This window comes from Mustela erminea, chromosome 11, assembly GCF_009829155.1.
Source record: "Mustela erminea isolate mMusErm1 chromosome 11, mMusErm1.Pri, whole genome shotgun sequence".
Taxonomy (NCBI): Eukaryota; Metazoa; Chordata; class Mammalia; order Carnivora; family Mustelidae; genus Mustela; species Mustela erminea.
Genome location: NC_045624.1, coordinates 48,756,078 through 48,781,567, shown reverse-complemented (window position 1 = coordinate 48,781,567; position 25,490 = coordinate 48,756,078). Strand labels below are relative to the sequence as shown.

General features: G+C 35.7%; 1 protein-coding gene across 3 annotated transcripts in view; it reads right to left on the bottom strand.

Annotated features, from left to right (window-relative positions):
• SKAP2 (src kinase associated phosphoprotein 2) overlaps positions 1-24,767 on the bottom strand; it is a 171,105-nt gene extending 146,338 nt beyond the window's left edge. For all 3 annotated transcript variants that reach the window (XM_032305886.1, XM_032305885.1, XM_032305887.1), the window contains exons 1-4: positions 24,529-24,767; positions 14,779-14,884; positions 14,174-14,199; positions 5,424-5,531 (exon numbers count right to left, since the gene is read on the bottom strand). In XM_032305886.1, the coding sequence (XP_032161777.1) occupies positions 5,424-5,531; positions 14,174-14,199; positions 14,779-14,884; positions 24,529-24,595 (307 nt within the window). In that variant the 5' untranslated portion in view covers positions 24,596-24,767. The remainder of the gene's footprint in view (positions 1-5,423; positions 5,532-14,173; positions 14,200-14,778; positions 14,885-24,528) is intronic.
• Positions 24,768-25,490: the final 723 nt, after the last annotated feature.

The following is a 25,490-nucleotide window of genomic DNA, read 5'->3' as shown; positions in this document are numbered from 1 at the left end:
TTACTAGAAACTTAGATTGATAATTACCTTATTTTAGGTGATTGTCTTCTCCTTCCAGCTAGATTACATGTCTCTTGAAAACAGGAACTTTGTTTTAGTCATCTTTGAATTCCCCTTCCTCATGGATTGTGTAAACAACTGCTCATTTACTGTATTAAAGATGCATTACTTTGCATAATGCTGAGGTTTTTAAAAGACTTTATTTATTTATTTATTTATTTATTTGACAGAGAGAGAGAGATCACAAATAGGCAGAGGAGCAGGAAGGGGGGTGGGGGGGAAGCAGGCTCCCTGCTGAGCAGAGAGCCCGATGTGGGGCTCGATCCCAGGACCTTGAGATCATGACCTGAGACGAGGGCAGAGGCTTAACCCACTGAGCCACCCAGGTGCCCCAATGCTGAGTATTATTAACTTTCTGAGCTTTCTTATCTAGTCCACTTTGTTATAGTCTTATTGGCCTCCACTGTTCTATTTTTAGGTATTTTCCCATTCAGTGGCATAAAACTTAGGTGATTCTCAATAATTATGTTTTTATTTACTCATATGTACCTTTGTATCATGAAAATGTTTCACATCAGTGTACTTTATGTTTCCAATCACACAGTATATTATCTTGAATGTTCAAAATGTTTCCTCCTTTTTATTATTACCCCAAATTATAACCCTGCACTCCTACCAAAATACTTGAAACTTGCTATATACATTACAGAAGGACTAAAGTAATCATCTTTCGTATATTGCTATAATACACACATGGTAGCAACTGGTATGTTGAAATAACAAAAGGTTAAAAAAAAAACCCTCAAGTGCAACATTAACATATGTCATAAACACCAATATGTGTGCAAACAAGTCTCAATTCTCAGAATAAAATTTAAAAATATGAGTTTAAGTATCAAAAATCACATGACACTATGGTAGGAAAAATCCTTACCCTAAATGGTAAGTTATTGAAGGAATATTTTTCCCCTGGTTTTAAACAATGTTTCATATTCTACTAGAATCCAGAGAAAAGTAAAGCATCTTTTATAAGAACAGATTAGTGCTAAACCTAATTTTACACAAAAAGATATCTTCCCCAAAAGTTTGGTGTGGAACGTGTAGAAATTTACACATTAAATGTATGTGTGTGCACATCAATGGATTTATATCTAAGCTTGTTTTTTATATCTAAGCTTGTTTTAGATGCATTGTGAGAGCTCATTATTTACAGGCAACCTAGAGATAATCTTTTTTAAAAGCAATCCTCTGAAATAAGTGATCTGTATGTTTTTTGAACCTCAATTTTCATATGCTAGACTTTCTTAAAGAAAGGTACACCAAATAGAAAAAAATCATTATTTACTCTTATAAATTATAATCAAGACAGCTTAGTCCTTTTCCTCAATCCTCAGCTTTAAAAAAAATAGTTCCATTTCTAAACCAAGATTTTTTTTCATATAAACCTACGTCCTTGCAATGCCTATAGTCTTCAGGAGCCTATACTTGGGAATTTTTAGTTAAGAAGATACCAGGACAATAAATGACTGTGTTACATCTTCAGCTTCATTTTAGCCTTCCTATATTCACACCCTAGAGGTTCCAGATTCTTATCCACAAAGTGATTATGGTTTAGGACTGAATCAGATTTGTAACAAATGTCCACTGGGATTCTTCGACCTATCATCGACGGGTAGAGCCGATATATGTCTTCTAGCTCATCGAATCTGTTCACCTTACCTCAGGGACTTCCCACAATGCTATATGGTTAGAAGCCTTCTTTCACAAATGACGAAAATGAATGAAAAATGGTTTCAGAATAGAAAAATGGAAACGCAAGTCATTATATAGTGTCTAAAGGCTACCCTGCCTCTCCCACCTTAGTGCCCAAGCAAGCATTCTAACATACGTACAATAAGGGATAGTCTTCTTTAAGGTTTGAGTTTCATTTTCTCTAATTTTATCTGATTATTGATACACACCACTTATATTAACATTTCCATATATCCAGCCACACAATACAATAAAACTTCTAACAGAGATCTAGTCTGGAAACCATTTTGATTTGTTTTAAATTTCCCAGAAAAAATAAGGCACAAAGTTAGTAAAATAGAAATTTCCAGTAAGTATGGTTTTTTATAAATATTACCACACCAAAATGAAACCAACAGCAGTCATGCAATTATGCATAAACAAAATACAGATTCTTACTATTTTTCTTAAAAGCTAATTCAGCATGTCTCTCTCTCCTCTTTTACTATTGTCTTAAAGTGTATTTCCACTCAAAAAATAAAAATAAAAAGCACTTCCAAAGAGAGAGAAGAAAAAATTACAAACTACAATATTTTTTACACTACAAGCTATATAAAAATCTGTCACCATCCATGTTACAATTCTAGTCATCAATAAGGTACTTTTTTTTCAATGCGCCACTCAAAAATCAATTATATCAACTCTTTTGTATAGAGAAGCAGCACACCTTTCAGGCAACTAGTATTAATGAGTAGACATGACTATAGAGTCTCCATCTGTTTCTCTGACAAAGCTGTGGCTACTCTAGTCTCTCATTGAAATTCCATTAATCTGGTGTACCAAGGTCCAATGCGAAAATCAAAACTCCATCTAACCCTTTATCAGCTCACAATAACCTACAAGTGAACTCTGCCTGTTAGCATGCAGCAAGTTATGATTTTGCTATCAATCAGGCAGTTGGCCAATAAAAAAAAAAAAAAAGGCAGGCTGGAAACAGTGTGTCTGGCAGGGTTTGAAGACTTTGTTTTTGTTTTCTGTTTTCATCCCCCTTCAATTTCTATAGGGTGTCTGGACCTTGTGAGATTATGCATTATTCTCCTTGGCTGTGATTTAATTGCTACCAGCAATCAAGTCGAAGCATCACTGAAGTGTGCTTGAATTTCATTAGAAGATATAACTTATGCTACTTTCCTACAGTACCTAATAAACCATAAAGAAACCAAAACACATATGGCTTGAGGGAATAACTGGAAAATTAGGTAGCCATTTGGGAACTGAGTGAACTTTTGAACCAGAGGAACAGAGAAAAAGAAATATTAAAGGAAAAGACAGACTTAGAATGCACACAAAGATGTGCAGGTTTGACCTTTTCAGTACCTTGAAAATTACATTAGCATTATGAAAAATACATATCATGTTTAGAGTTTATAATCCATCAAAGTTCAGATACTTAGTTAGTGCCTACCATAAGGTAAAAGTCAAAAGGACAAAACAACAATCTGATTTGACAAAAGGCCTTTTGGTGACCTGAGCTAATTTAGTTATACTTATTGTTAAATGCATTATCTTTTTATAATTAATATATCATTAGACTGAGGTCCCATAATGAAGGAAAATTTATTTGGCAAGGGAAAGAAAATGCATTTCAAATCTAAGTTGAAGGGAGAGAGACTGATATGACTAGATGACATTTCAGAGCGGAAATTAAAAATCCAAGTGGTAATTTTAAAATTAATTTATAATATTCTTAGGAGAAAAAATAAAACTATCATATACAGTATTTTTATATACCAAAAATGAGTGATACTAAAAGTTAAATTTTCAGTCTGTGTAAGAACTGCTTACACCAACACTAATGAAAATGCACCTATATTTAACAAAAAAACTTAATGCTATACATAAATACAAGTTTTTAAACAATATTCAAATACTGATTATGTAATCTTTTAACAATAAATCTTTTTCTTGCTATTAATGTATTTCCTATATATTTGGTTATGAAAACAAACATGATAAGTTATTTACTCATAATAAAGAAAATATGATAATTACATAAATGCATTATAATTTAATAACAACTCACTTTTTCTACCAAAACACTGGCCCTCATAGATATTTAATTGTTGGAGTTCTTAGGTTACAATTTCTTAAAGAATGTAAATAATGCTCCCTTGTACTTCAAATTATTTATGCTATTTTTTAAAACTCTGAGCATATATACTCCATGAACATTATGTGTGTGTGTGTATATTCTCTTACATATAAATATTCTCTGTATATGTATACATATACCCACCTACTCATTTCTATCTACCAACACTTAACAATGAAGGAAAACAAATCGTTGTAATGTGTCTGAAAAACAATTCAACTCAAATAATAATTCACTGTTTTGCCTGAAAATATTATTTCATCAATTATAAAATATTTTCTAGTAGAAATGCTTTTGAAGACCAGGTTAGAAAGGGTAACGCTCTGTTTCAGACAAGAACTGTGATCAAAGAGAAATGTGCATCTTTTTAAAAAAAATAGGGAATATGAGAGAAAGAAATCTCTTCCTTTAAAAATAGAAATTAAATGTTTGCCAAAATGTAAAATTCAACATAAAATGGATATGATTATTATTGCTACACATTGTACAAAGTTCTGAATATAAAAAAAAGATTGTGTTGTTCTGAATCAGTGGTTAGAATGTTTATCACTTATGCATGTACTTGACTTATCCCTGTTCTGCAATAGACATAATTTTATACCTCATAAAAGCAATTTATGTTTCCAAAGGGAATAATCTGGATAACATAAAATGTGGAGTGCTCTGTTGCAGGAAGCATATTTTCATTCAGCAATTGTATTTAGAGATGGAACTGCACAGTTTGATCATCACATAGTGGCAGAAGGCATTATTCACTTCTGTGTCTCCGTGAAACTTTGAGTGCCACGAATTAATATGCATGGCTAATTTATCGATACACATTCTTAATTTATAACCATATATCAGCCTTATAAGGTCTCTAGGATGCAGATACACTCAACTGGCTAGAATAGAGAAAGCACGTGCTACACTAAAAGCAAGTTTCATAAGTTGGGCTTTCGTAAGTTTTTAAAAATTATGAAGAGATAAACAATTGACTTTATTACTCATTCAATTAATACAGAGCATTATAAAAAAATAATATTACTGCATAATGTGGGCTATCTTTAGGTGACAATCAGGAAAATGAGAATGTGTATTAAAAGAAGCATTTGATGAAAACCTGTCTTAATGTGAGAAGGCAATGTAAGAATAATTAATTTAATATTTTATGAACTCATTTTATATGTTTTCAAAAAATGAGAACAAAAATCTTTTTCATTATTTATAAAATAAATAATACAAGAAGCCATTCAACAGCACAATAAAATTAAGCAAGAATCTGATAATATTAACCAACAAACTCACTAATAATATTCACATTGTGATGTAAACACTCTCTTAAAAATTCTAGTCAAGAAAATTTCCTAGGAAAAGAAGGAACTACATACTTAAGAAAACCACTAGAGAGAGCTCTTCTGTTCCTTAAAAGGTTCTGGTAAAGGTAAGTTAACTGAAGCCTCCACATTTCCTGCTTTCTGACAAGACTACCACCTCTACGCACTGCATTGTCTTGTGTTGGAACATCTAGAGGTATATTCGATGGCAAAACAACACATACCTTCAGAGTGAGCTTCATCATCTTTATCATATCTTTCTGAGGCTAGGGATACAGTGTCTGGAGGTCCAGCAAAAGGGTCATCATATTCTTCCCCATCTTCTGCGTCACCTAAAGAAGAATCAGAGAAAAGCCTTTTAGATAGGTCAGCCATCTTTAAAATATGTTACTTTGTCAAGAGAGGTAAATTTCACTCTTAAACCTAGTCACTGTCATGGAAAAACAGAGTAAAAACAGGTACTATTTTAATTTATTATCTATTGTAACTTAAATAGTTTCTGGAAGTCAGTGGACAACTGTTTATTTCTGATACAAAAGTACACAAGTTCCAAAATTATTATGGTCTCTACAAAAATGAATACAAAAAAAGTAGAAGCAGGGTAAAACAAGAGTGTGTACCCAAAAAAGAAAAAGAACTAAAATAATAACCAAAAAAAAAAAAAAAGAAAGTAATTCAAGTTGATTCAATTTACCTACTCAATAATTTGAAAAATTATGATGAGAAATTGATAATTCAAAGCCGCATACACATTTTAGGTTTTCATGAAACATCACAGGGTTACATTAGAGTAGATTAAAAATACTCAGTTACATTTTCAAGAGCAGGAATCCTTCATGGGAAAAACTACTTTAAAACTCATATAACCCATTTAAGTTCAAACAAAGTGATTTACAACCTGACACCTTCAATTTTCATTCAGTAATATGTTGTCATTTTTTTTTAATGTTCTAGCCAGTTTTTACATGATTTCCAAATCCTAGGTTGGTTGGTTGCTTGGTTTGAAGTTATTTAATCCCCACAATAAAATCTTATTGTGGCTTGGGTTTTTTTCCACATACTCATTTAGAATAATTTTTTTTTAAAAGAGTGTGCCAGATATTTGCTAGCTTGGTCACATATAAGCACTCATTTTTTCAACCATATTCAACCACATCCAAAGAAAATTCAATAAAATTCAAAATAATGTATCCTTAATACTGTATCAATTATCTGTTAATTCAAGAGAAAACCAGCTACCTCAGGGAGTACTCAAAAAGCAGGATGAAAACCTCCATGGGAATCTGAGAGAACCTACACTATTACTTTAAGACCATGGTTGCTGAGCAGACCCAGATTAAAGCTACCATTCTCTCCAAAACAAAATCTGTACCCTCTGACATCACACCCTATTTTTTACTATTATTTTTGGTAGAGGAAACGCCCCTTTCAAAACACTGTCAAAATAATAAAGGAAAATCAATACTCAGCTCTATTTCTTTATAATTTTGGCTTTTCGTCAGCATCCATCATCCTTATCCTAAAAAAGATAGGGCTATCTCCCATCAAGGCAGTAAGAGCAGAGCACAGAGGACTATCTTACTGTCCTTGGTGATTCTAACACCAGGTATATCATATGTGGATGTTTCCTCCCCAAATAAAATTCCAAGGAATACATGTAAACACTATTCATTCTTTACATCTTAATTTCTTTTTCTTTTAGAATTTTCAAAGTAGGAAGCCTGGGTGGCTCAGTTGGTTAAGCATCTGCCTTTGGCTCAGGTCATGACCTCAGAGTCCTGGGATCGAGACCCACATCGCATTGGCTCCTTGCTCAGTGGGGAGACTGCTTCCCCCTTTGCCCCTCCCCCAATTCATGCTCTCTTTGGCGCATGCGCTCTCTCTCTCTCTCTCTCTCAAATAAATAAAATCTTTTAAAACAGAAGAAGAAGAAGAAAACTAAAATGTTCAAAATATTTAAATACTTTTGGGAACATTCAGTGATCCCTTACAGTGTTTCTCTTATGGAAAGCAGCATGCTCTGATTTCAAATATGAGATAAGAGAGAACCTCATTAAGTGCTAGGAAAACTATGTTCAGACATGGAATGGCAGTTCGTGGGACATCCCGTAGTAAAGATCACAAAATCCTCAACTGCTCTCAGTTGCTGAAGATTCCTTATATTCTCAATAAAGTAAGAATTGCTATGGCATGGATTTGCTAAGGATATTTCATATCATGAACTATAAAATAAATATTGCTATGAAAAAAAAAGTATCAGGATACCTCAAATATATTGCTCTGACTTGGCACATAGCATATTATACTATCATGCATATAAAAATATAAGAGTAAAACCAACAAACACATGGAAATGATTTTGAAAAAGATTCAGATGCTCAGGTTTAAATCTGTTAAGCTCCTTATGGAAATACAGAGAAAAAAATTAAAAGTTAAGAAGTTTTGAAAATCAGGATTTTTCATCTTTTGATAATATCCATTATATGTTTTTATGTGTGCATCCATGTATAGACACATACACACATGCACACACCAATTTATGTTTATATATGTATGCACACAGCAAAAAGATCATTATTTTAAAACAGAAGAAGAAAACTAAATAAACTAAATAAATAACTAAATAAAGCTAAACATAATATTTATGAGCTAAGAATATTTTTATACAAATTGGTTACTAACATGTTAGAGTCTTCTGGATTTTGTGTTTAAAAAAAAATACATTTGAATCATTTAAGTGAAATCGTCTTCAGCTTACCATTCTAAGTACTGCAGCTCATTTCAAATGTTTTTTGTAATTAATGTGGTAATTTATATTTATCTAAAACAAAATAAATTAAATACTGCTACTGGCTTCTTCCCCCGCCCCTCTTGTTCCGCCTTTTTTAAGCTCCCTTGAATTAACCCAGAAGGTAAAAGAAAAAAAATTTTATTCCCTTTTCAACCCATATTAAGTTGAAATGACACATCATTTTTCAAAAAATGTTCTTCTTCATTTTACTGCTATTCCAGGGATGATCCATCCCTTTTCCTCCTTCCCAATTTTTTTTTCCTACCCAATAAAGAGCTGTATTATAAGGACCTTTAATTGAACACAGGGGTCGCTGTTGAGTAGTAGAAAGCTTTTTTTTTTTTCCCTCCTCCCCAGGGGCTGAGTATTTGTAGCTATACCTGCAAAGACTTCTATAAATTAAAAGGTAAATGTTCAACTTGTGTCTATGTAATAGAAAACTGAACTCCAAAGCAACAATGGGCATCAGGTAAACGTAACCAATACAATTTACAGACATAATTGAAAGCATTACAGCCTAATCAGACATCTAAAAGAAAAGCATGCTCAAATGAAATGTCTACAGAATCATTAGTTGGCAGCCATTCTATTACAATCACACATAATGTCAGTGGTGCCTTGAGCCTGTGCCAATGACAACAGCATAAATTTTGCATCTCATTTCTGTGGTCATAAAATTAATGATCAGTTTAAAAATACTTCTTTGTAAAAGTTATTGCGCAAAGAAAAGACATGAATGTGTCCCTGTTATGTACTCACAAGGATAATTATGGGGTTGTTGCTCATTAATACTGTTTCTTGTTTCCCTAGAAAACCATTTGATTTATCCCACAACTTTTAAAAGTTTAATTAACGATACAAAGTTAACAGTCTAAAAGACAATGATCCAAGACTTCCCTTTCTGTAATTTCAGTGGCAACTTAAATATCATGGCAAAAATCAAAGCTGAATCTTACCCACAGCAGCATATTTCTCTGATAAACATTTTTTAAGTTTATAATAGTTGAGTTCAAATCACTATTATCCCTTCCTTATTATATGGTTCATCATCAATTAACATTTTCCTAAATGCCTGGAGATGAAGCCCCCCAACAGCCAACAGTCATGATCTCTACCACTGTGGAAGGTGACGGAACCAATTTACTGCTTGTTTTGTCAAACACATCTGAAACACAATCGGGTAAACATTAAACTAAATAATACACCTTAAACTGAGGTGATAGTCATTCCCCCTTTAGAGCATGAAAGGCAAACTTGAGGATAAAAAGGACTTGAGTGAAAACAAATTAATTTCTAATTCTCTACTCCATTCACTTGTCCAAATTAATTTCTCAAGTAATAACATACAACTAAATTGACAGAATTAAGCATTTAATGTGACATTTCTTACGGGAAATCTGTAGTTTAATTCTTCAGACTTTGACGGATTTGGGTCACCACAAAGAAGGAGATTCTGTTCATAACTCATATGCAATCGGAAGGCTTAACAGCAAGCATACGTGAGGCGGAGCTTTAAAATAAGGATATCATTTCTCAAGTACTACCTCTGAAATATATTTCTACTACTATAGGCCCCATAATTTCAGACATACTTAACACATTTGTACAAGGCCAGAGATGGGGGGGGAAGGCACAGAGGAAGTTCAAGTTATTTGCTCAGATTTCATTGGTGGGATAACTTTCAACCAAACACATAATTTATTTAAAAGGATAAAAGAAACGAAATTAAACATCATCCAAACTTTTGACTTCTCTGTGCTCTTAAGGATTCCATCAGAACAAACTAAAATGAATCCCTTCTTACCTAACAGTCCAGCTATTTTTAAAAAAGCACTTTAGTCCATTAATAAACTTAGTAACACAAACGAGGTCAAAGGAAATTACTAAGTAAATCTATGTATATTTAACAATATCAATGAAGTCTCAAGGACAAAATCGATTACATATTTTTTTAATTAGATGGAAAATATTTTAAAGAAGAAAATTGGAGCTTTTTAGGTACAGCATCTAAAGAGAAATGAAAAACAATAGAGTCACATTTTTAAGCTATAGCCACTAATATTTTACAAATCTGAAAATATCCTCTTGAAATATTTTTCTCGTGTTAATATGTCCTTCTTTCAACAATTTATAAATTCCTCAAAAATTATTTGAAAACTGAATTGTAAATCAAGATTTACTTAAATCCTCTTGATAAATGAAGATGAATCTGAGAATATACATAAATATACTATTTATTGAATGTCAGTAGACATATATGTCATGCATGGGTATCTTCACATTATTTTAATCATTCTATAAAGAAACTAATCAAACCTAAATTACACTGGAGTAAAAAAAATAAGACTAATATAAGGGCAAGATACAAGTAAACCTTCTTTATCATATATCTAATGGATATTAGAAAATTCTGTCTTATACTCAGTAACAGTCTTTACTCAATTAGTAATATATTTTCATTAGAAAAATAATTACTTCAGGTCACGTTTAAGTGACTTATGACCATGTCATACGACAGTAACAAATTCTAAAATAACCATAATTATTCTAAAATAATTTTAAAAGTAGCTTAATTTTAGTGCATGAAGCCTAAATTCAGGAGTACACTCAATACTATTAGGCTATATTGCAACCAAGAATAGGAAACTAGGGATATTTACCTCATCATGCACAATATTTGAAGGATATAAGGAGCTCTCTCTGAGGCGTCTGGGTAGCTCACTCGGTTAAGTGTCTGACTCTTGATTTTTGGCTCAGGTCATGATCTAAAGGTCATGAGATCAAACCCAGAGTTGTAGTCCATGCTCAGCCTGGAATCAGCTTGAGATTCTCTTTCTCCCCCTGCCTCTGCCCCATACCCACCCCCTTCTAAATAAATAAATACAATCTTCAGAAAAGATTCTCTCTCCCTCTCCTTCTACCTCTCCCCTCGCTCATACACACACTCTGTCTTCCACAAATACATAAATAAATAAAATCTTCAAAAAAAAAAAGCCCTCTATACTAGATAGAATGGGCAAAATTTCAAATAAGTAACAGGACCAGACCAAGCAAGATAGGTTCTAGTTGCTTAGATTCAAATCTTTCCTATATATAAGTAAAATTAAGGAATTAAGAAAATCCACTGATAATTTATTCTAAAGTCACAGTTTATCAGATCTAGACTTGAGTAGAGAAGGAGATATAATCAAGAATCCTTAATAAATTAAAGAAATGAAAGGGAAATTTTCAGATAGCAACTGATATTATAAACAGCAAACAGAAAATTAACTTAATGAACAAGCTTCAGTATCTAGGAATTACTGTAATAAAATAAGTTTCTACAAGTTCAAACTGTTCTCACCAAAAAAAAAAAAAAAGGAAATACTTTTTAAAAATCCTCTAAGATCTATGCAGCTCGGTGTTTCAACAACTGTATCAGTTCAACTCATTTTAAGAACTGAAAAACAACAAACTATAAATTCTCTATTGTTAAATCTCAGGATGATGGGGTAGTACCTACGGTGTAAGGGGAGGGAGGAGATACGGAGTAAGGAAAGATGATCAACCTCCATGTACATTAGACAAAGAATTAATCCACTAATTAGAAATTAATAACTGAATTAATTCATTTTACTTAAGAACACTTTACTTGGTCCTCTTTTCTTCCATTAATGATACTAAAATCATATTTAACTGACATTTTAAAAAGATAAAATAGGTGAAATAGGAATATAAAAGTAAAAAGGAGGAAAACATCCTCTGTTTACTTCATTGTGACCCCATATTGACCTGAGGGGGACAGAGAGAGGGAGGGAGAAAAAGAGAAAGAGCAGGAAAACAGCCAAAAGGAATTCTGCCCAGGTCTGCTTGGATGAAGACAACCCAAAACCCCAAAGAGAAAATGTAAGAAGAAAAACAAAAGCAGCACTATCAAAACATACTTAGGTGAATTTACTCAATGTAGAGTTCTGATCATTACTAATTTCCTATTTTTTAAAAAAAGTATCTTGAATAATTACTTTGTAACTATGAAGTCTGTACTAACTTTGCTACTCCTAACTACAGGAATTTTTTTTTCTTTTTTAGAATAAAGCTGAATATATTTTGAGGGTAAAATGACATAAAATTATTCAGCTTCTCATATTTCTCCAAGGTATATACCTAATTTAACCATAGGCTTACTTTTAAGCAGTCACTCTTGGTCATTAGTTAACTCAACACAGGAGTAGTGGACTCAAATGGCTTATTCTGAGAAAGATGGTTATGGGGAATCTCTGAATTCTGTGATGTTTGAACTCCTATTCTAGGCTCATTTTTCACTTTCTATCAAATACTAGCAATTTCCATTCTCTTTAGAGGCAAAGACGTATCTCAGCAAAATAATTTTAATATCTACACATCTGAACAAGTCATAAACCAGAATACCAAAAGCAAAGTTCCTACCCAATTATTGAATCATATAGTTATACAATGACTTCATTATTATGCTTTCTTAGCTTAAAATTTTTAAATGTACTAGCAATTAAGCCACAATGAGAGTTTGATAATTATCACTGGAACAGAGTATGTCTTTTAAGACAGAACCTGAAATCTAGTATTCCTCTATGAACAGTGCTGTATAAATGTTATAATAAGAACACATAAACTGGGGCGCCTGGTGGCTCAGTGGGCAGGGAGCCTGCTTCCTCCTCTCTCTCGGCCTGCTTCTCTGCCTACTTGTGATCTCTGTCTGTCAAATAAATAAATAAAATCTTAAAAAAAAAAAAAGAACACATAAACTCATTATTTCTACATTCAATTAAGCAAAATGCAGATGATTAAACCCACAGTTCAGGACTGGATGTCAAGTACAAAAAAGTGGGTATATGTGGGGAAGAAGAGTTTCCTGCTCTTCTCTTTGATAGTGTTAAAATTTTCCATATGAAAAAAAAAAATCTCATTCCCTCCAATCACATTGATCTTGATGATTTAATGCAAAAAGAAACTATGGGGGCGCCTGGGTGGCTCAGTGGGTTAAAGCCTCTGCCTTCGGTTCAAGTCATGATCCCAAGGTCCTGGGATTGAGCGCCACATCCGGCTCTCTGCTCAGCGGGAAGCCTGCTTCCTCCTCTCTCTCTCTCTCTGCCTGCCTCTCTGCCTAATCATGATCTCTGTCTGTCAAATAAATAAATAAAATCTTAAAAAAAAAAGAAAAGAAAAGAAACTATGGCTTCCTTATAACTGTTTGGATTTAGGTCTGCCTGATGAAGTACTTCATTTATGGAAACTATCATTACTTTCTCCCTTATCAGTTGGTAGAGATAGGAATTACTCGGTGGTGTCTGTTAACCCCAGTTAGAAGATGCCATACTGTTTTTCCTAAACCCAGATCCTAACTCCTCATTGGTTAGCTGACCTCATGTTGTGACCCTCATCCCAGCATCCATAGGCTCCACGTCATGATCTATGAATTAGCATCCTGGAAGTGAGGGCCGTACCCAGTTTCCCTTATAGAACTGAAGACGTGAAGGAGTAGGAACTTCCTATGCCCTTCCTGATTTGGTTTTCAATACGTTAAGCAACCATCCCCTAAATCTAAAGGAAGTCAATCAGGTTACCAGCACTCTTCACATACTGTGAAAAAATTAAGTTCAACCCCTTCTCTGAAAATTTCTATAGCATACATTTATTCATACTAAAAGAATCACAATAATAAAAACAAGTATTTGAAAAAGATTTTACTCATCCTTTCAAGCAAAAACTGATACTGTTTTAAGACAATCACTCTTTAAAAACATTACCTATGAGCAGTGAGCCACAGGCCCTCCTGATCCCATCACAGCTATAAAATCATCTCTGCTGGGTTAAATGGTGTTAGCTTAGTATCTCACCTCTTCTCTCCCAGATTATTCCATGTATACCTGCAAGTTCATACTTCTCTTAACAAAGTTCTGCCACAATGTGAAAAAACATTAAAGCACCTAAGAATATTAAATACATAAGATTTCTGCATCAGGAGACTGTGCAGACTAGATTCTGGATATGCTTTTTAATTTTTTTCTCAGCAGGGGGAGCTAGCACTCTCATGTTGAAAGTCTAAGTATACAATATGGAAATTTAAATTTTGATCCCAACTATCAAATTTCAGTATGTTTTAGATTACCCTACCGAACATCTCCACAAGGATAAAATATTTCAAGGTGGACAAACTTAAGGATTTACCTTTGTCTTGAAAGTCCTGAAGATAGCTGGAAAAAAAAGCAAGAATATTATATTTTAAAATGAGGGTTGACAAATCGAAACAAGGTTTATACATTGGCAATAATTCACACCTATTTTAAAATATGTAACATAAAGACACGTTTAGAGAAAAAAGCACTTCCTATCCTGAAATAACAATTCCAAAAGCCTTATGGATTTATAACAAAAGTATAAAAACCCAAGATACAGTCATAGCATTAAAATCTTTAGTATCCATGATATACATTATATTTATTCATTTCCATATCTAGAGGTATTTATATTAAAATTCTCAACCTACCTTTGTCCTATTATTTAAACCAAATATATCTTCAATAATTAAACAGTTGGATTTTACTAGAATGCTTAGAAAAATATATAATCAAGAACCTTAAAAAAAGATAATATGATAAGCATGTCAGTTTTTAAAAACTATCATAGAGGACATATATTTTGTCCTTTAAAATATTTAACACCAATTCAGTTAGGACATAAAGAAAGGTAATTCCAAGATAATTCTTTATTAAAATGTTAACTATGAAGCTGCTTCTAAGTAAGAAATAAAAAACAGCAAGTAAGTGACTTACATAGACTTTACATCTTTTATCTTCTTAATAAGGGATTCTCTCTTTTCCTTTGCTTTCTTGGATAAATTTTCCCCTCTCAGTGTGTCTGCCACAAATGTTTCAACATCTAAACCATGAAATATAAGAAACAGGATACAAATTATAGGAAAGAATCATTTTTTGTGAAGACAAATAAGACAATGATTGTTTCTACCCATAAGTGTTAATATCTGTACAATTTGTTACAGTTATTTATCAATCCAAAGCATAACAGTTGAAATATGTTTCAAATACTAAGTTGGACAAATCTGCTCACCACTTAGCTAATAAAATTTGTATGCTCTACTTATGCTTAGCACAGCAAATGCTATTTGGATGTTTGGCATCATTAAACCAGAGAGAAGCTCACAAGTTTTAATAAACTATGGTGCCCCATAAAACAAATTCTCTCATATAAAAGCAAGCACAGAGCTTTTATGCATGTGTTACTATCATTTTGTAGTATTTTGTAAGCTCCTGTATAAACGGGTCATTCACAATATTATATCAATATAAGCTAATGTCTCTGGCAAGGGCCTGTTTTTTCCAGTGTAATCCATTTTCAAGTATGTGCAATATTTAATGTTTTAAAGGAAAAAATAAATCCCTTCTTCTAGCCAAGATTCCAAATCAAACCCTCTTCCTTCCTACCTGCCCCATCCATTCTACCAACCACCTTAAATAAAAAAAAAAGATCGTCTGCTATGTGGTTTTGTGTGTTCTTGCTTTCTGCCTGGGTATTACCACCTGGAAATATTTCTTTAAATAAACGAAGAAGTGGCAAAAGTAGATTCATCCACTATTTAAAAATATAGTAACCTAGAAATAAGATTTCCATGGTTTCATATAACATTTCCACTTAAAATTTAATAAACTTGTAAATTATTCTGCTTTCTAGTTCTTTCTAGTACAAAATTCCAACTAGTCTTCACTGGTTTGACTTTATAATAGCCCCATTCATATTGTTCATGAACCATAGTGCAACTTTAAGTTAATTTTATATTCAGATGTTCAAATCTTACTTTGAGATATCCCATATAAAGGATACCATAAAAAAATTTTAAAGTAGGATGAGTACAAACCATCCATATTTCATATTGAAGAGATGTATGTATGTTTTACTTTCTTTTTATTTAATTACTCTGTCCCCTAACTCACACTGATAAAAAGACAGTATCAAAGCATATAATAGTATATGTAATTAATTCAAAGCATTAAAATAGTCTTTCAACTGTACTTATAATTAACAATTTAGAACCCAGTATTTGAGATAGAATGTTGTAATCGATTTTAAATTCTTCATTACAATAGTATCTTGATCCAATAAGCAAAGGTGATTAAACTGTTATCCCAAACATTCATAATAAATGTATAATGATCATTTTTCACTAAATCAATTTGACAAGTGAAAGAATTAAAATTTAGTCTTGGAATAATTTTTTTAAAATAGCTTTCTTGTTCAAAGTCCATTACTGACTAATATTACACGTAAGTATCAAAACGAAATGAAAGCAAAATGCCACAGCTTCTCTTTACTTAAGCTGTCCATATTTTGAAGAGGAGAATATATAGACATAATCCATAACCAGGGCAAATTAGAGCCAGACTTCTACTGTGAGTTCGAAATAATGAAACTTACTTAAACACACACACACACACACACACACACACACAAAAGCACTCTCCTTTAAACTCTTTAAATTTTATATCCAGGGAAACAAGCAACCTTTGGACATTCAGACATTAGCTGAAATGGAGATCACTGGCTTCTCTGAGACGGTGACAGTACACCTACTCAAAAAGTAGAATAAGGGGAAAAGTAGCACGTCTACTGCTGATTCTTTCATCCAACCGGACTCAATACTTGGGAGAGTCTCTGGCACAAAGACTGGAGAATAGTCTGCTTAATGTTAGTTTCCCTCAGTGTCTGTCTTTAATTCCCTCATCCACAAGTATTTAATTGCCTATTTTACATTTTCATTACACAATCCAAATTTAAACAAACAGGATCTATTTTGTATCTCCGGAAGCAATAGCAGAAGGAATTACAGCCCAAGAGTTATTTCTTTAAAAGGTCGTTTCAGTTCTATAAAAACTCAGAAAACAGAAAAAGCTCCAATGCTCTATACAGGGTTTCCTAACACTGCCAAAAAATATTTTTAAAATTCTGACCCATGCTATTTTATGAGGAAATGCTTGTTGAAAGAGTGTGAGACTGCTAGGAGAACCGTGTTGTTTGTTGAGAGGGAGAAGATTCCAAGATCTGGCAAGGGAAAACATCTATAGTTTTAGAGTAATCTTGATGTATTCTTAAGCTAATCCCAGAAAAGGGGTTTAAGGCAACTAAAAAGATTTAATAAACACTGAATTTTTTAATTAATTATTTCCCAAGGAGAGACGAGTGTAAGAACCGTTTTTGCTGTTTTCTTGTGTTTTTGGTTTTTTTTTCTTTTTTAACAGATAAGTTAGGAACTTGAAAGTGGAATTGATTCCTGAAATCTTAGTTTGTTGATGCCCACAGATTCCGTCGATTTTGAAGTTTTTGATATCTGGGCTATTTCTTAAAATCCACACTGTGCCCATTTATTTTCGAATTGATAAAAACCAGCCTGTCCCAGGCACCGACACCCTCTGGATGCGCGGGGGGACTCTTCCGCCGCGTCCCTGCGCAAAGCAGGGACCCTGCTCGCCCAGCGCAAAGACTGGGCAAGCGCTCAGCTGTTACTCCGGGCTTTCCTGGGAGACACTTCCGCTCCGCGTTCCTCGAACACTCGACACTTGGGAGTGTTAAACCCCCGGGGTTCCTGTCCTAGGAGCTGTGAGCAGGGAGCACGGGTTTGGGGCAGCGCCCTCGCCAGACAAATGGAACTGAATCTGCGGCTTTGTAGCTCAGAGCCAGGGTAATATTTCAAAAGCGGGCAATAAAAGTCCTGGACGAATCAAGCGCTCCTCTGGCTGGTTGGAGAAGAGATTTGAAGCTTTTTATTGTGCTGTGAATAGCCCTGCAAAACGGTAAACTAGCAAGCGCGTTAGCCCTCTTCTACCTTCCTTTAGGGGTCGTGTCCCTCGGTTGATATGTAGATTTCACTGACTGCAGACTGCCTGTAATTCGGGGAACAGTGATAATTCGATTGTAAGAAAAGGTCAGCCTGCCTCCTCCCCAGCCTCTCTGTCTGGCGAGTCAGAATTCCTCTTCCTCAGAGGGAGGGGTATCAAGTCACGCACGCACTCATCCAAGCTTGGGGACCCGCCTGGCCCGCACCGAGAAAGCAGTTCCGGGGAGCCCCAATGCTGCACCACCCCACCCGCAGCCACGCAGACTTCGGGTCAGTGCTGCTGGCATTTAACCCCAGAATCAGGCTCGGCTCCATCAGCCTCTGCCCCCGCGTCATCACCAAGGAAAAAGTTATCCTAGAGACTGTAAATGTGGTGATTTTTCTTCCTTTTACACCTTAACACTGCCAAGAATAAACCTTATCTCCCGGTACAACTGTAAAGATCTGGGGGAGAGGGCCCTCAGAAGATCAGACTTACAACTGCTCTGTCGATAACTGTTAAGGTCTCAAAACAAAATTAAAAGATGACATCATGTCTTGGCCCAGCAATATCAAGCAGTTTAAGTTGGAAACCTCTCAAAAGCCAGCACAACCCCTAAGAGGCAAACACAGCACACACCAAACCATGGAATGGCATTCTAATTTCCTCTTTTTTTCTTTTTCTGTAGGTATGGACCCCCAGGAAAAACTGCCTACCTCCCACGTCTTTCCCTGTAAGTCCAAGTGGCTAGAACAGATATCTAATAGAGAGAGAGAGACGCTGACTGCTTTCTACTACCTTCCATATGGATCACATAGTGAAAAACTTGAACCCACAAAAGGTTAGAGCAATTTTTAAATTCTGGCAAACAAAAAAATAAACTGCCACCCTTTCAAAGCTCAGTACCTAGGTTCCCACTTTTGAAGAAAGCTGAGGTTTGGCCACTTGCCCTCAACCATGCTTGACCAGCAAGCAGCCTGGAATAGGACTTCCTGGGAGCTTGGAAATAAGTCACAAAGGTAGCATTTGATGTCTTCTGCTCTCTTTCCCAACCACCCAATACCACCTTGAGAAGGTTTGCCTGCATACACACACACACACACACACACACACACACACACACACACACAGCCTCTGTGATGGCCTGACTTGTACAGGAGGGCCAAGAATTGGACTGAATCCACTACCATTTGCTCAGCTCCAGATCAATAACAGAAGTGTAAAACCAATCACACCTCACCCCCAAATGGCTTTACTTACTGAATTCCACACCCTCCTTACTTTATGAATTGGGCCAGGTTTTACTATGTATTCACTAAGGTACTATTACAAAACTTAATATGGTAAGAATCCCAGCCAAACTTTAAGCTGACATCAGAACAAAAGGAAAAATAAGCTGTTCTTCTCTGTTAAGAGGGGGGTACAGTCTGACCAAATACCTACTGGTAAAAACATGAAAATCAATTAAACTGGGCACATGTAGATCAATGCCCAAAGTTGGAAAATGGCTAAGTGAAAAGTTATTGATTCTCTAATCAATGTCTTTCCTTGATTATATAGCACTTTTACAGGTTATGGTTGAACTGTGGATTTTCTAAACATGGGAGAGACACGAGCAAGCACAAGGAGTTCTCATAGTACAATAAGGAAAACAGTCCTGAGTCTTAAAATTCAATCATCTGACAAAATCTTCAAAATTGGCTTTGGGAGCTCCATGATTTATTTTGATAGAAAACTGGGCTGTTGAAGAATACAGATGAACATGTTTCCCCCTCTAAAAGATGACTCTTGATAAATAACACCTTATAATAATCAAAGTCTTTTTACCACGCATTTTCAAAGAAGCCACAGTGAATAACACATTAGTCTGAGATTTACACTATATTCACTGTTAGGTAGCATCTATTGTAATGTGTTCAGTATGTGATTGAAAAAGAAATGTAAACTCAGTGGAATGAAAAAGATAGACTTGGCTTTAATTGAAAAAGACAAACTAAGTGAATAATGAGTATATAAAAACTAGCCTATGCCACTTTTATCACCCATATATGACACTTAATCTTAAATTTATGAGAGACAACTGAAGTGTGTTTCAAATCACCAGAGGCTTTTCCTACACTGTTGTTTCTATCCTCCTTCTAGTAATACTTTAATGTAGAGATAAACCTATTTGGTAATTTCTTCTTATTTTTTTAATGTATTTAGATGCCTTTTTTTTTTTTAAAGAAACCCAGTGATAACTTGGGTTGAGTAACTGTAAAAATTGTACATATCAGAGATGAAAATACTTTCAATGGAAAGTGAGGTTGGAAAACAAGCCAGCCAAAGATCCCCTCCCAAGAATAAGTAGGACATTATATGCTTAATAAAGGAAAATAATTTTCTTAACATCACACCTTAATACATCTATGTTATTTGACCCATAATAAGAAATTATAAAATTTTGTTCCTTTGATTTACATATATTCCTGTTTCTTGAAGAGAAAACCTTAGAGGCATGATAAACGGATTTCACTTCAAGATCAAATGTCCTCATAGCACCTTTATGCTCATTAGTTATCACTGCCAAAATGGGGAAGGCTTGTTCTCACTCTGTAAGAAAATCCAGGTGCTAAAGAAGTAGGTGACTATTGGTGACTCAGTAGGTGGCACTCTTCCCTTTACATACTCAGCCAATGCCCCAGAAGCAAATTATGGACACTAGATGTACCATAAATAATTCTCATAGGAAAAACAAACCCAAACGTTGACCAAATTATAAATGGAATTTAAGAAAGGTGGAAATCAAACCATACTATTCTTAGCACTGAAAAAAATTCCCCCTCTATTTCAGCGGAATTGCATTCTTTATCTAGTGCCCCTAAAGGGAATATCCATTTTAATGTGTGAAGTTTAAAAAAAAAAAATGTTCTGGAAATCCCCAGTAGGGAAAAACGCAATATTTCTAATCAAGACTGCCCTGCGGGGGGGGGGGGGGGGGGGGGCGGCCCTCAAGGTCACTTTGGAGAAACCATATAGCCACTTTGTTTATTGTTTGTTTAGATTTTCAGAGTACTGACAAGCACTATTTTCTCCTATCAGCATTGGTTTCATCTTCTAACTTAATAAAAAGAAACTTACATCCTCTTACAGCTTTTCTCTTCAAACATGTTGTCCTAAAACAAATATCTGATTGCAAACTACTAACACTCCAGTATTCAAAGGATGGTTAAACAAATGAAGGGGGTTGGGAACCCGTGGTTCTAGTTCCTCTCACTTTCTCGCCTGCTTGGAGGAACAACTCACATAAATCAAGATTATTCTCGCTGTTGTCCTAGTCAAAATATTTGGATGTAGGAAAAGATTAAATGGGCAAGATCTGAAATTATCCATTGATTCCAATTATCCAGGCTAAACCTGTTCTTCCATTGTTGTGAAAAAAAAAAAATACAGATTGTCTATAGCGCATAGGCAGATCAAAATTTGCTTTTAACAAAAATCTATAACCTTTTTTCTATTCATGTAACAAAAGAATAATACAACACCTTTACAAGAAGTATAGGCTTTCAAGATTTAATATACTGATTCCAGAGAAATATATATCACTAACAGTCAAAACCATATAGCCACTTTTTCAAGAGTATCATTAAATATGAGTTAAGAATGATAGCATCTATGGGTTTTTGCATTTCTATAGAATGTTTTAGAGGGGAAAGAATGAGGAGAGAGGAGAACAAATAGTGAAGGGAAGCCTAAAACTGCTATAATTAGAAAGAAAAATAAAGAGAAAGAAAATAATATAAACTGATAAGAATACATTGAGCACCTATTTCTATCAAGCAGTCCAAATGTCAAGCATTTAACACAGGACATACAATGATTTGAGTAATAGGCACACAGAACACAAAGGGAAATGTCTGAGCAACATTATTTTGATAGGCATTATCTTTTGACTTTACTTCCTTGTTTTCTGTAGACAAAGATTTGAAGTGCCTGAAAAGTTTAGGTCCTTATCTTCTCTACATGGGAATTCTAGCATGGTGTCAAGCATTCTCAGAGTACTCAACTATTAACTACAACCATCACTACTAATACCTCCTTCTTAGTTTCAAAGAAAGTATCAGGTAATGCAGTAATCCCTAAAATTCAAACTAATGTTCTCCCTCTATAGTTGTAGTAATCTTAAATCTAACCTACTATTACCCAAAACACTTGAATTACGCAAATACTCATGCACAATCCCAACAGAATTTTTTGGATGAAAAATGTGAAAAGGCTGCTGAGAACCTTTATTCTTGCAACCTTTCCTATCTCCAAAAAGATTTTAATTACAGTCAAACACAAAATGTTAACATCTTTCTTTGAATAATACGTTAAAAAAGGAAACTGAAAAACACTAGTTTCTTTAAAAAGTATAGACAGATATTCCCTCAAATCCATACCTCTTGAAAATGTCCTCTGAATATAAAGTATAAGTCAAAGTTTAAAGATTAATTTTAATTTTTAAATTTTAATATTTTTAATTTTCATATTTGATTCTAACACTTTATGTGTTTTACATGTGATTTGTTTAATAATATGAAATACTGAAAACTTGACTTTTATTTATTTTTTTTTATTAACATATGATGTATTATTAGCCGCAGGGCTACGGTTCTGTGAATCACCAGGTTTACACACTTCACAGCACTCACTATAGCACACACCCTCCCCAATGTCCATAACCCAGCCCCCCTCTCCCTGCCCCCTTCCCCACTAGCAACCCTCTGTTTTGAAAACCTGACTTTTAAAGATAACTTTTAAAACACTCATTTCGGACATTATGCAGGTATATTAACGGACTAAAGAGAGAGAAGTGGCTAAGTATATAGGAAGTTAGCATTGGTAGATAATTTAAATATAATAAGCTTGCAGCAAATTATATACATAAGGGCCACATGAAATATTTGTAATTTATGGGAATCAGAAAATAATGAGTCTCATACTATCGACAAAAGTATGGTTATGGGGGGGGGCGCCTAGGTGGCTCAGTGGGTTAAAGCCTCTGCCTTCGGCTCAGGTCATGATCCCAGGGTCCTGGGTTCGAGCCCCGCATCGGGTTCTCTGCTCAGCGGGGAGCCTGCTTTCTCCTCTCTCTGCCTGCCTCTCTGCCTACTTGTGATCTCTGTCTGTCAGATAAATAAAATCTTAAAAAAAAAAAGTATGATTGTGGACCCAAATAGCAAACTGCCTCCTGTTGGAGCTCTCAGGCTTTTTAAAGGTGTGTTTTTAAAGGTGTGCACCCAGAGGTCTGTACTTAATGATAAACACTTCTCCAGTATGGCTATTAAAATAGTAGCCTAAACATGAAACTCCAGCATTGTAACAATGAAAATGTTAACTGTGGCAAAAATCAGGAGTAAAAGCTGCCTCAAATCAAGTCTTTATAGTTCTTTATATTTCTCTTAGTGGTACCCATTAATGACAATAAGCATTCTTAAGAGTAAAATACTATCCCACCACAAATGCATTTATCACACTGTAATCGTGTTTAGACAAACCTAAGTCTGCATTCATACGCTATTGGTTTTATTCTCTTAATCATATTCATGATGCTAATGAGCAAAACAGAGTATTAGGAGATTTGGTCTCACACTATAATAGCAACTTACTTAAAATGTCACATTTTAGATATTAATTTTTAAAGTTAAAATAAGCAACTTGTAAGAAACATCTAAAAGAAACTCTTCTAATCCAGCTATTCATGACCAATATTTAAAGATAAATACTTGAGACAACTAAAGTAAAACCATCAAAATTCAGTTTCTAGAATTCTGATGAACCTAATGACAAAATAAATGATGGTAAGAATTTCGGAGCATCAGGATGGGTAAGATTTGTGCTACCCTGAAAAGATGTGTTCTCTACTTTGTGCAGAAATATGCCTCTCCATTCCCTAGCAGAGTAATGAACGAGGAGTGGATTCGTAATATCCTTGAAGAACCGCATCTTGAACTCCTAGCGTAAGTTCCTATAAATGGTCATTTAAAACTGAAAAGGGGAAGATGAGGGTGCAAAGATGAAGTACTTTCATCGTGTGACACAGGAAGTTGGACCTTAACACATACTTCCTTTTTTGTTTTCATGTTACTCAGGCTGAAGACAAGTGGGCATTTGAGAATCAGGCCCTCTTTGAAAGTCTTAAATATGAGCGCAATGAACGTTTAAGAAAAAAGAGTTTTAGAAATGACAAAACCTTGCGTCCCACCACCTCGAACACCTGTAGCTCAGACATCTTTCTGCATCTTTACACCCTTGTCCTCCATTGGCCAGGCCCCCGAAGAACAACTTCTTCGACTTCTGAGCCCTTCCCAGTTCTCAGACACGCACTCATGACCATTCCCTCTCCCCTCCTCTCCCTTCTCTCTCTCTCACACACACACGCACACGACGTCCTCACGATGCATACAGAACTGCCGTGATCCCGTTAGTCTAGCCCATCCGGGGGGGCTTCCCCAGCACCCCTGAACCAAATTTCAACACACGCCCACTCCCTTCTCAGACCCCGCTTCCCCTTTCCCAGTCCTGCTCCCACTGGACGGGAGACCTGGGAAGCGTGGGGAGGGAGGGCGGAGACGCTGAATGCTTCTGTCCCCACCGGCTCGCCGTCCCCTCGCCCCCGCCCCCGCCCCCGCCCCAGCAGCGCTGCCCGCCCCCTTTACCCCCCGGGCTCTTTACCTGCCAACAGGTTCCTAATTTCCTCAGGGAGGGGGTAGGGAGAGGAGGTGCTGCTGGGGTTGGGCATGTTAGGGAGCGCGGGGCGTGCGGGGAAAAGACCTGTGCTGAAAGGGGGACCGACGGGCTGAGGTTGCGGCTGCGACCTAGACTCGGACTAGCGGTCCCGGTAAGGACAGCGGTGCTACGAGTCCGGACACTGCCGGGCCGGGACTCACAACAAGGAAGTCCCTGAAGCCCTAGCCAGCAGCTGCTGGACTCTCGGCCCAGCCCCGCCCGGCAGATAGGGGCGGGGCGATGGGCTGGGAGGAGACCCGAAGCGCCTGAGGAGCCCAACTGCGCATGTGTCCTATGGTTTTCCTAGCCTCGGAAAAGAGCCTCCGGACAGACCACACCCACCCCTACGTAAGGGAGCGGGAGGAGCGGCTGGTGGGAAGGGAGCGGACGGGGGCTGCATCACCTGATCTGCAGCCTGAAGCGCCTTGCAGCCATTTTGGTTACTGGTACCTCCACAACCGCTGACCGTTTCTCCAGGATCCCGAAAAATAAATTATCCATAGTGCCCCTAATTTTCCTATTAAAGGACTTCTAGCCAAAGGTCAGCCCCGCCGAGGTTTAACACCTCACGTGGTAACCCACAAGGAATTTTCAGCCGCCCTAGACTATTGTGGCCTTCTTTGTCCGATTGAATGAGGTAACCAAGTCCCATCTTCCGCCAGTCTTCCCTGGGAAGCCGTCTGGAGCTGCTCCAGAGAGCTGATTGGTTCTTAAATTACTTTTCTACCTAATTCTTATTGTTGGGGCGACTTCCCCACTATGAACGAAGAGTGAGACGTTCTAGTCACTATCCTTTTGAGTTAAAAAAGAAAAAGGCATAAATACTACTGTCCCATCTATAAGCATCCAAAAGAAAAAAAAAATTGCTGATTAGTAGAACGGAATTATAAAAGGTGTTCGCTCCAACC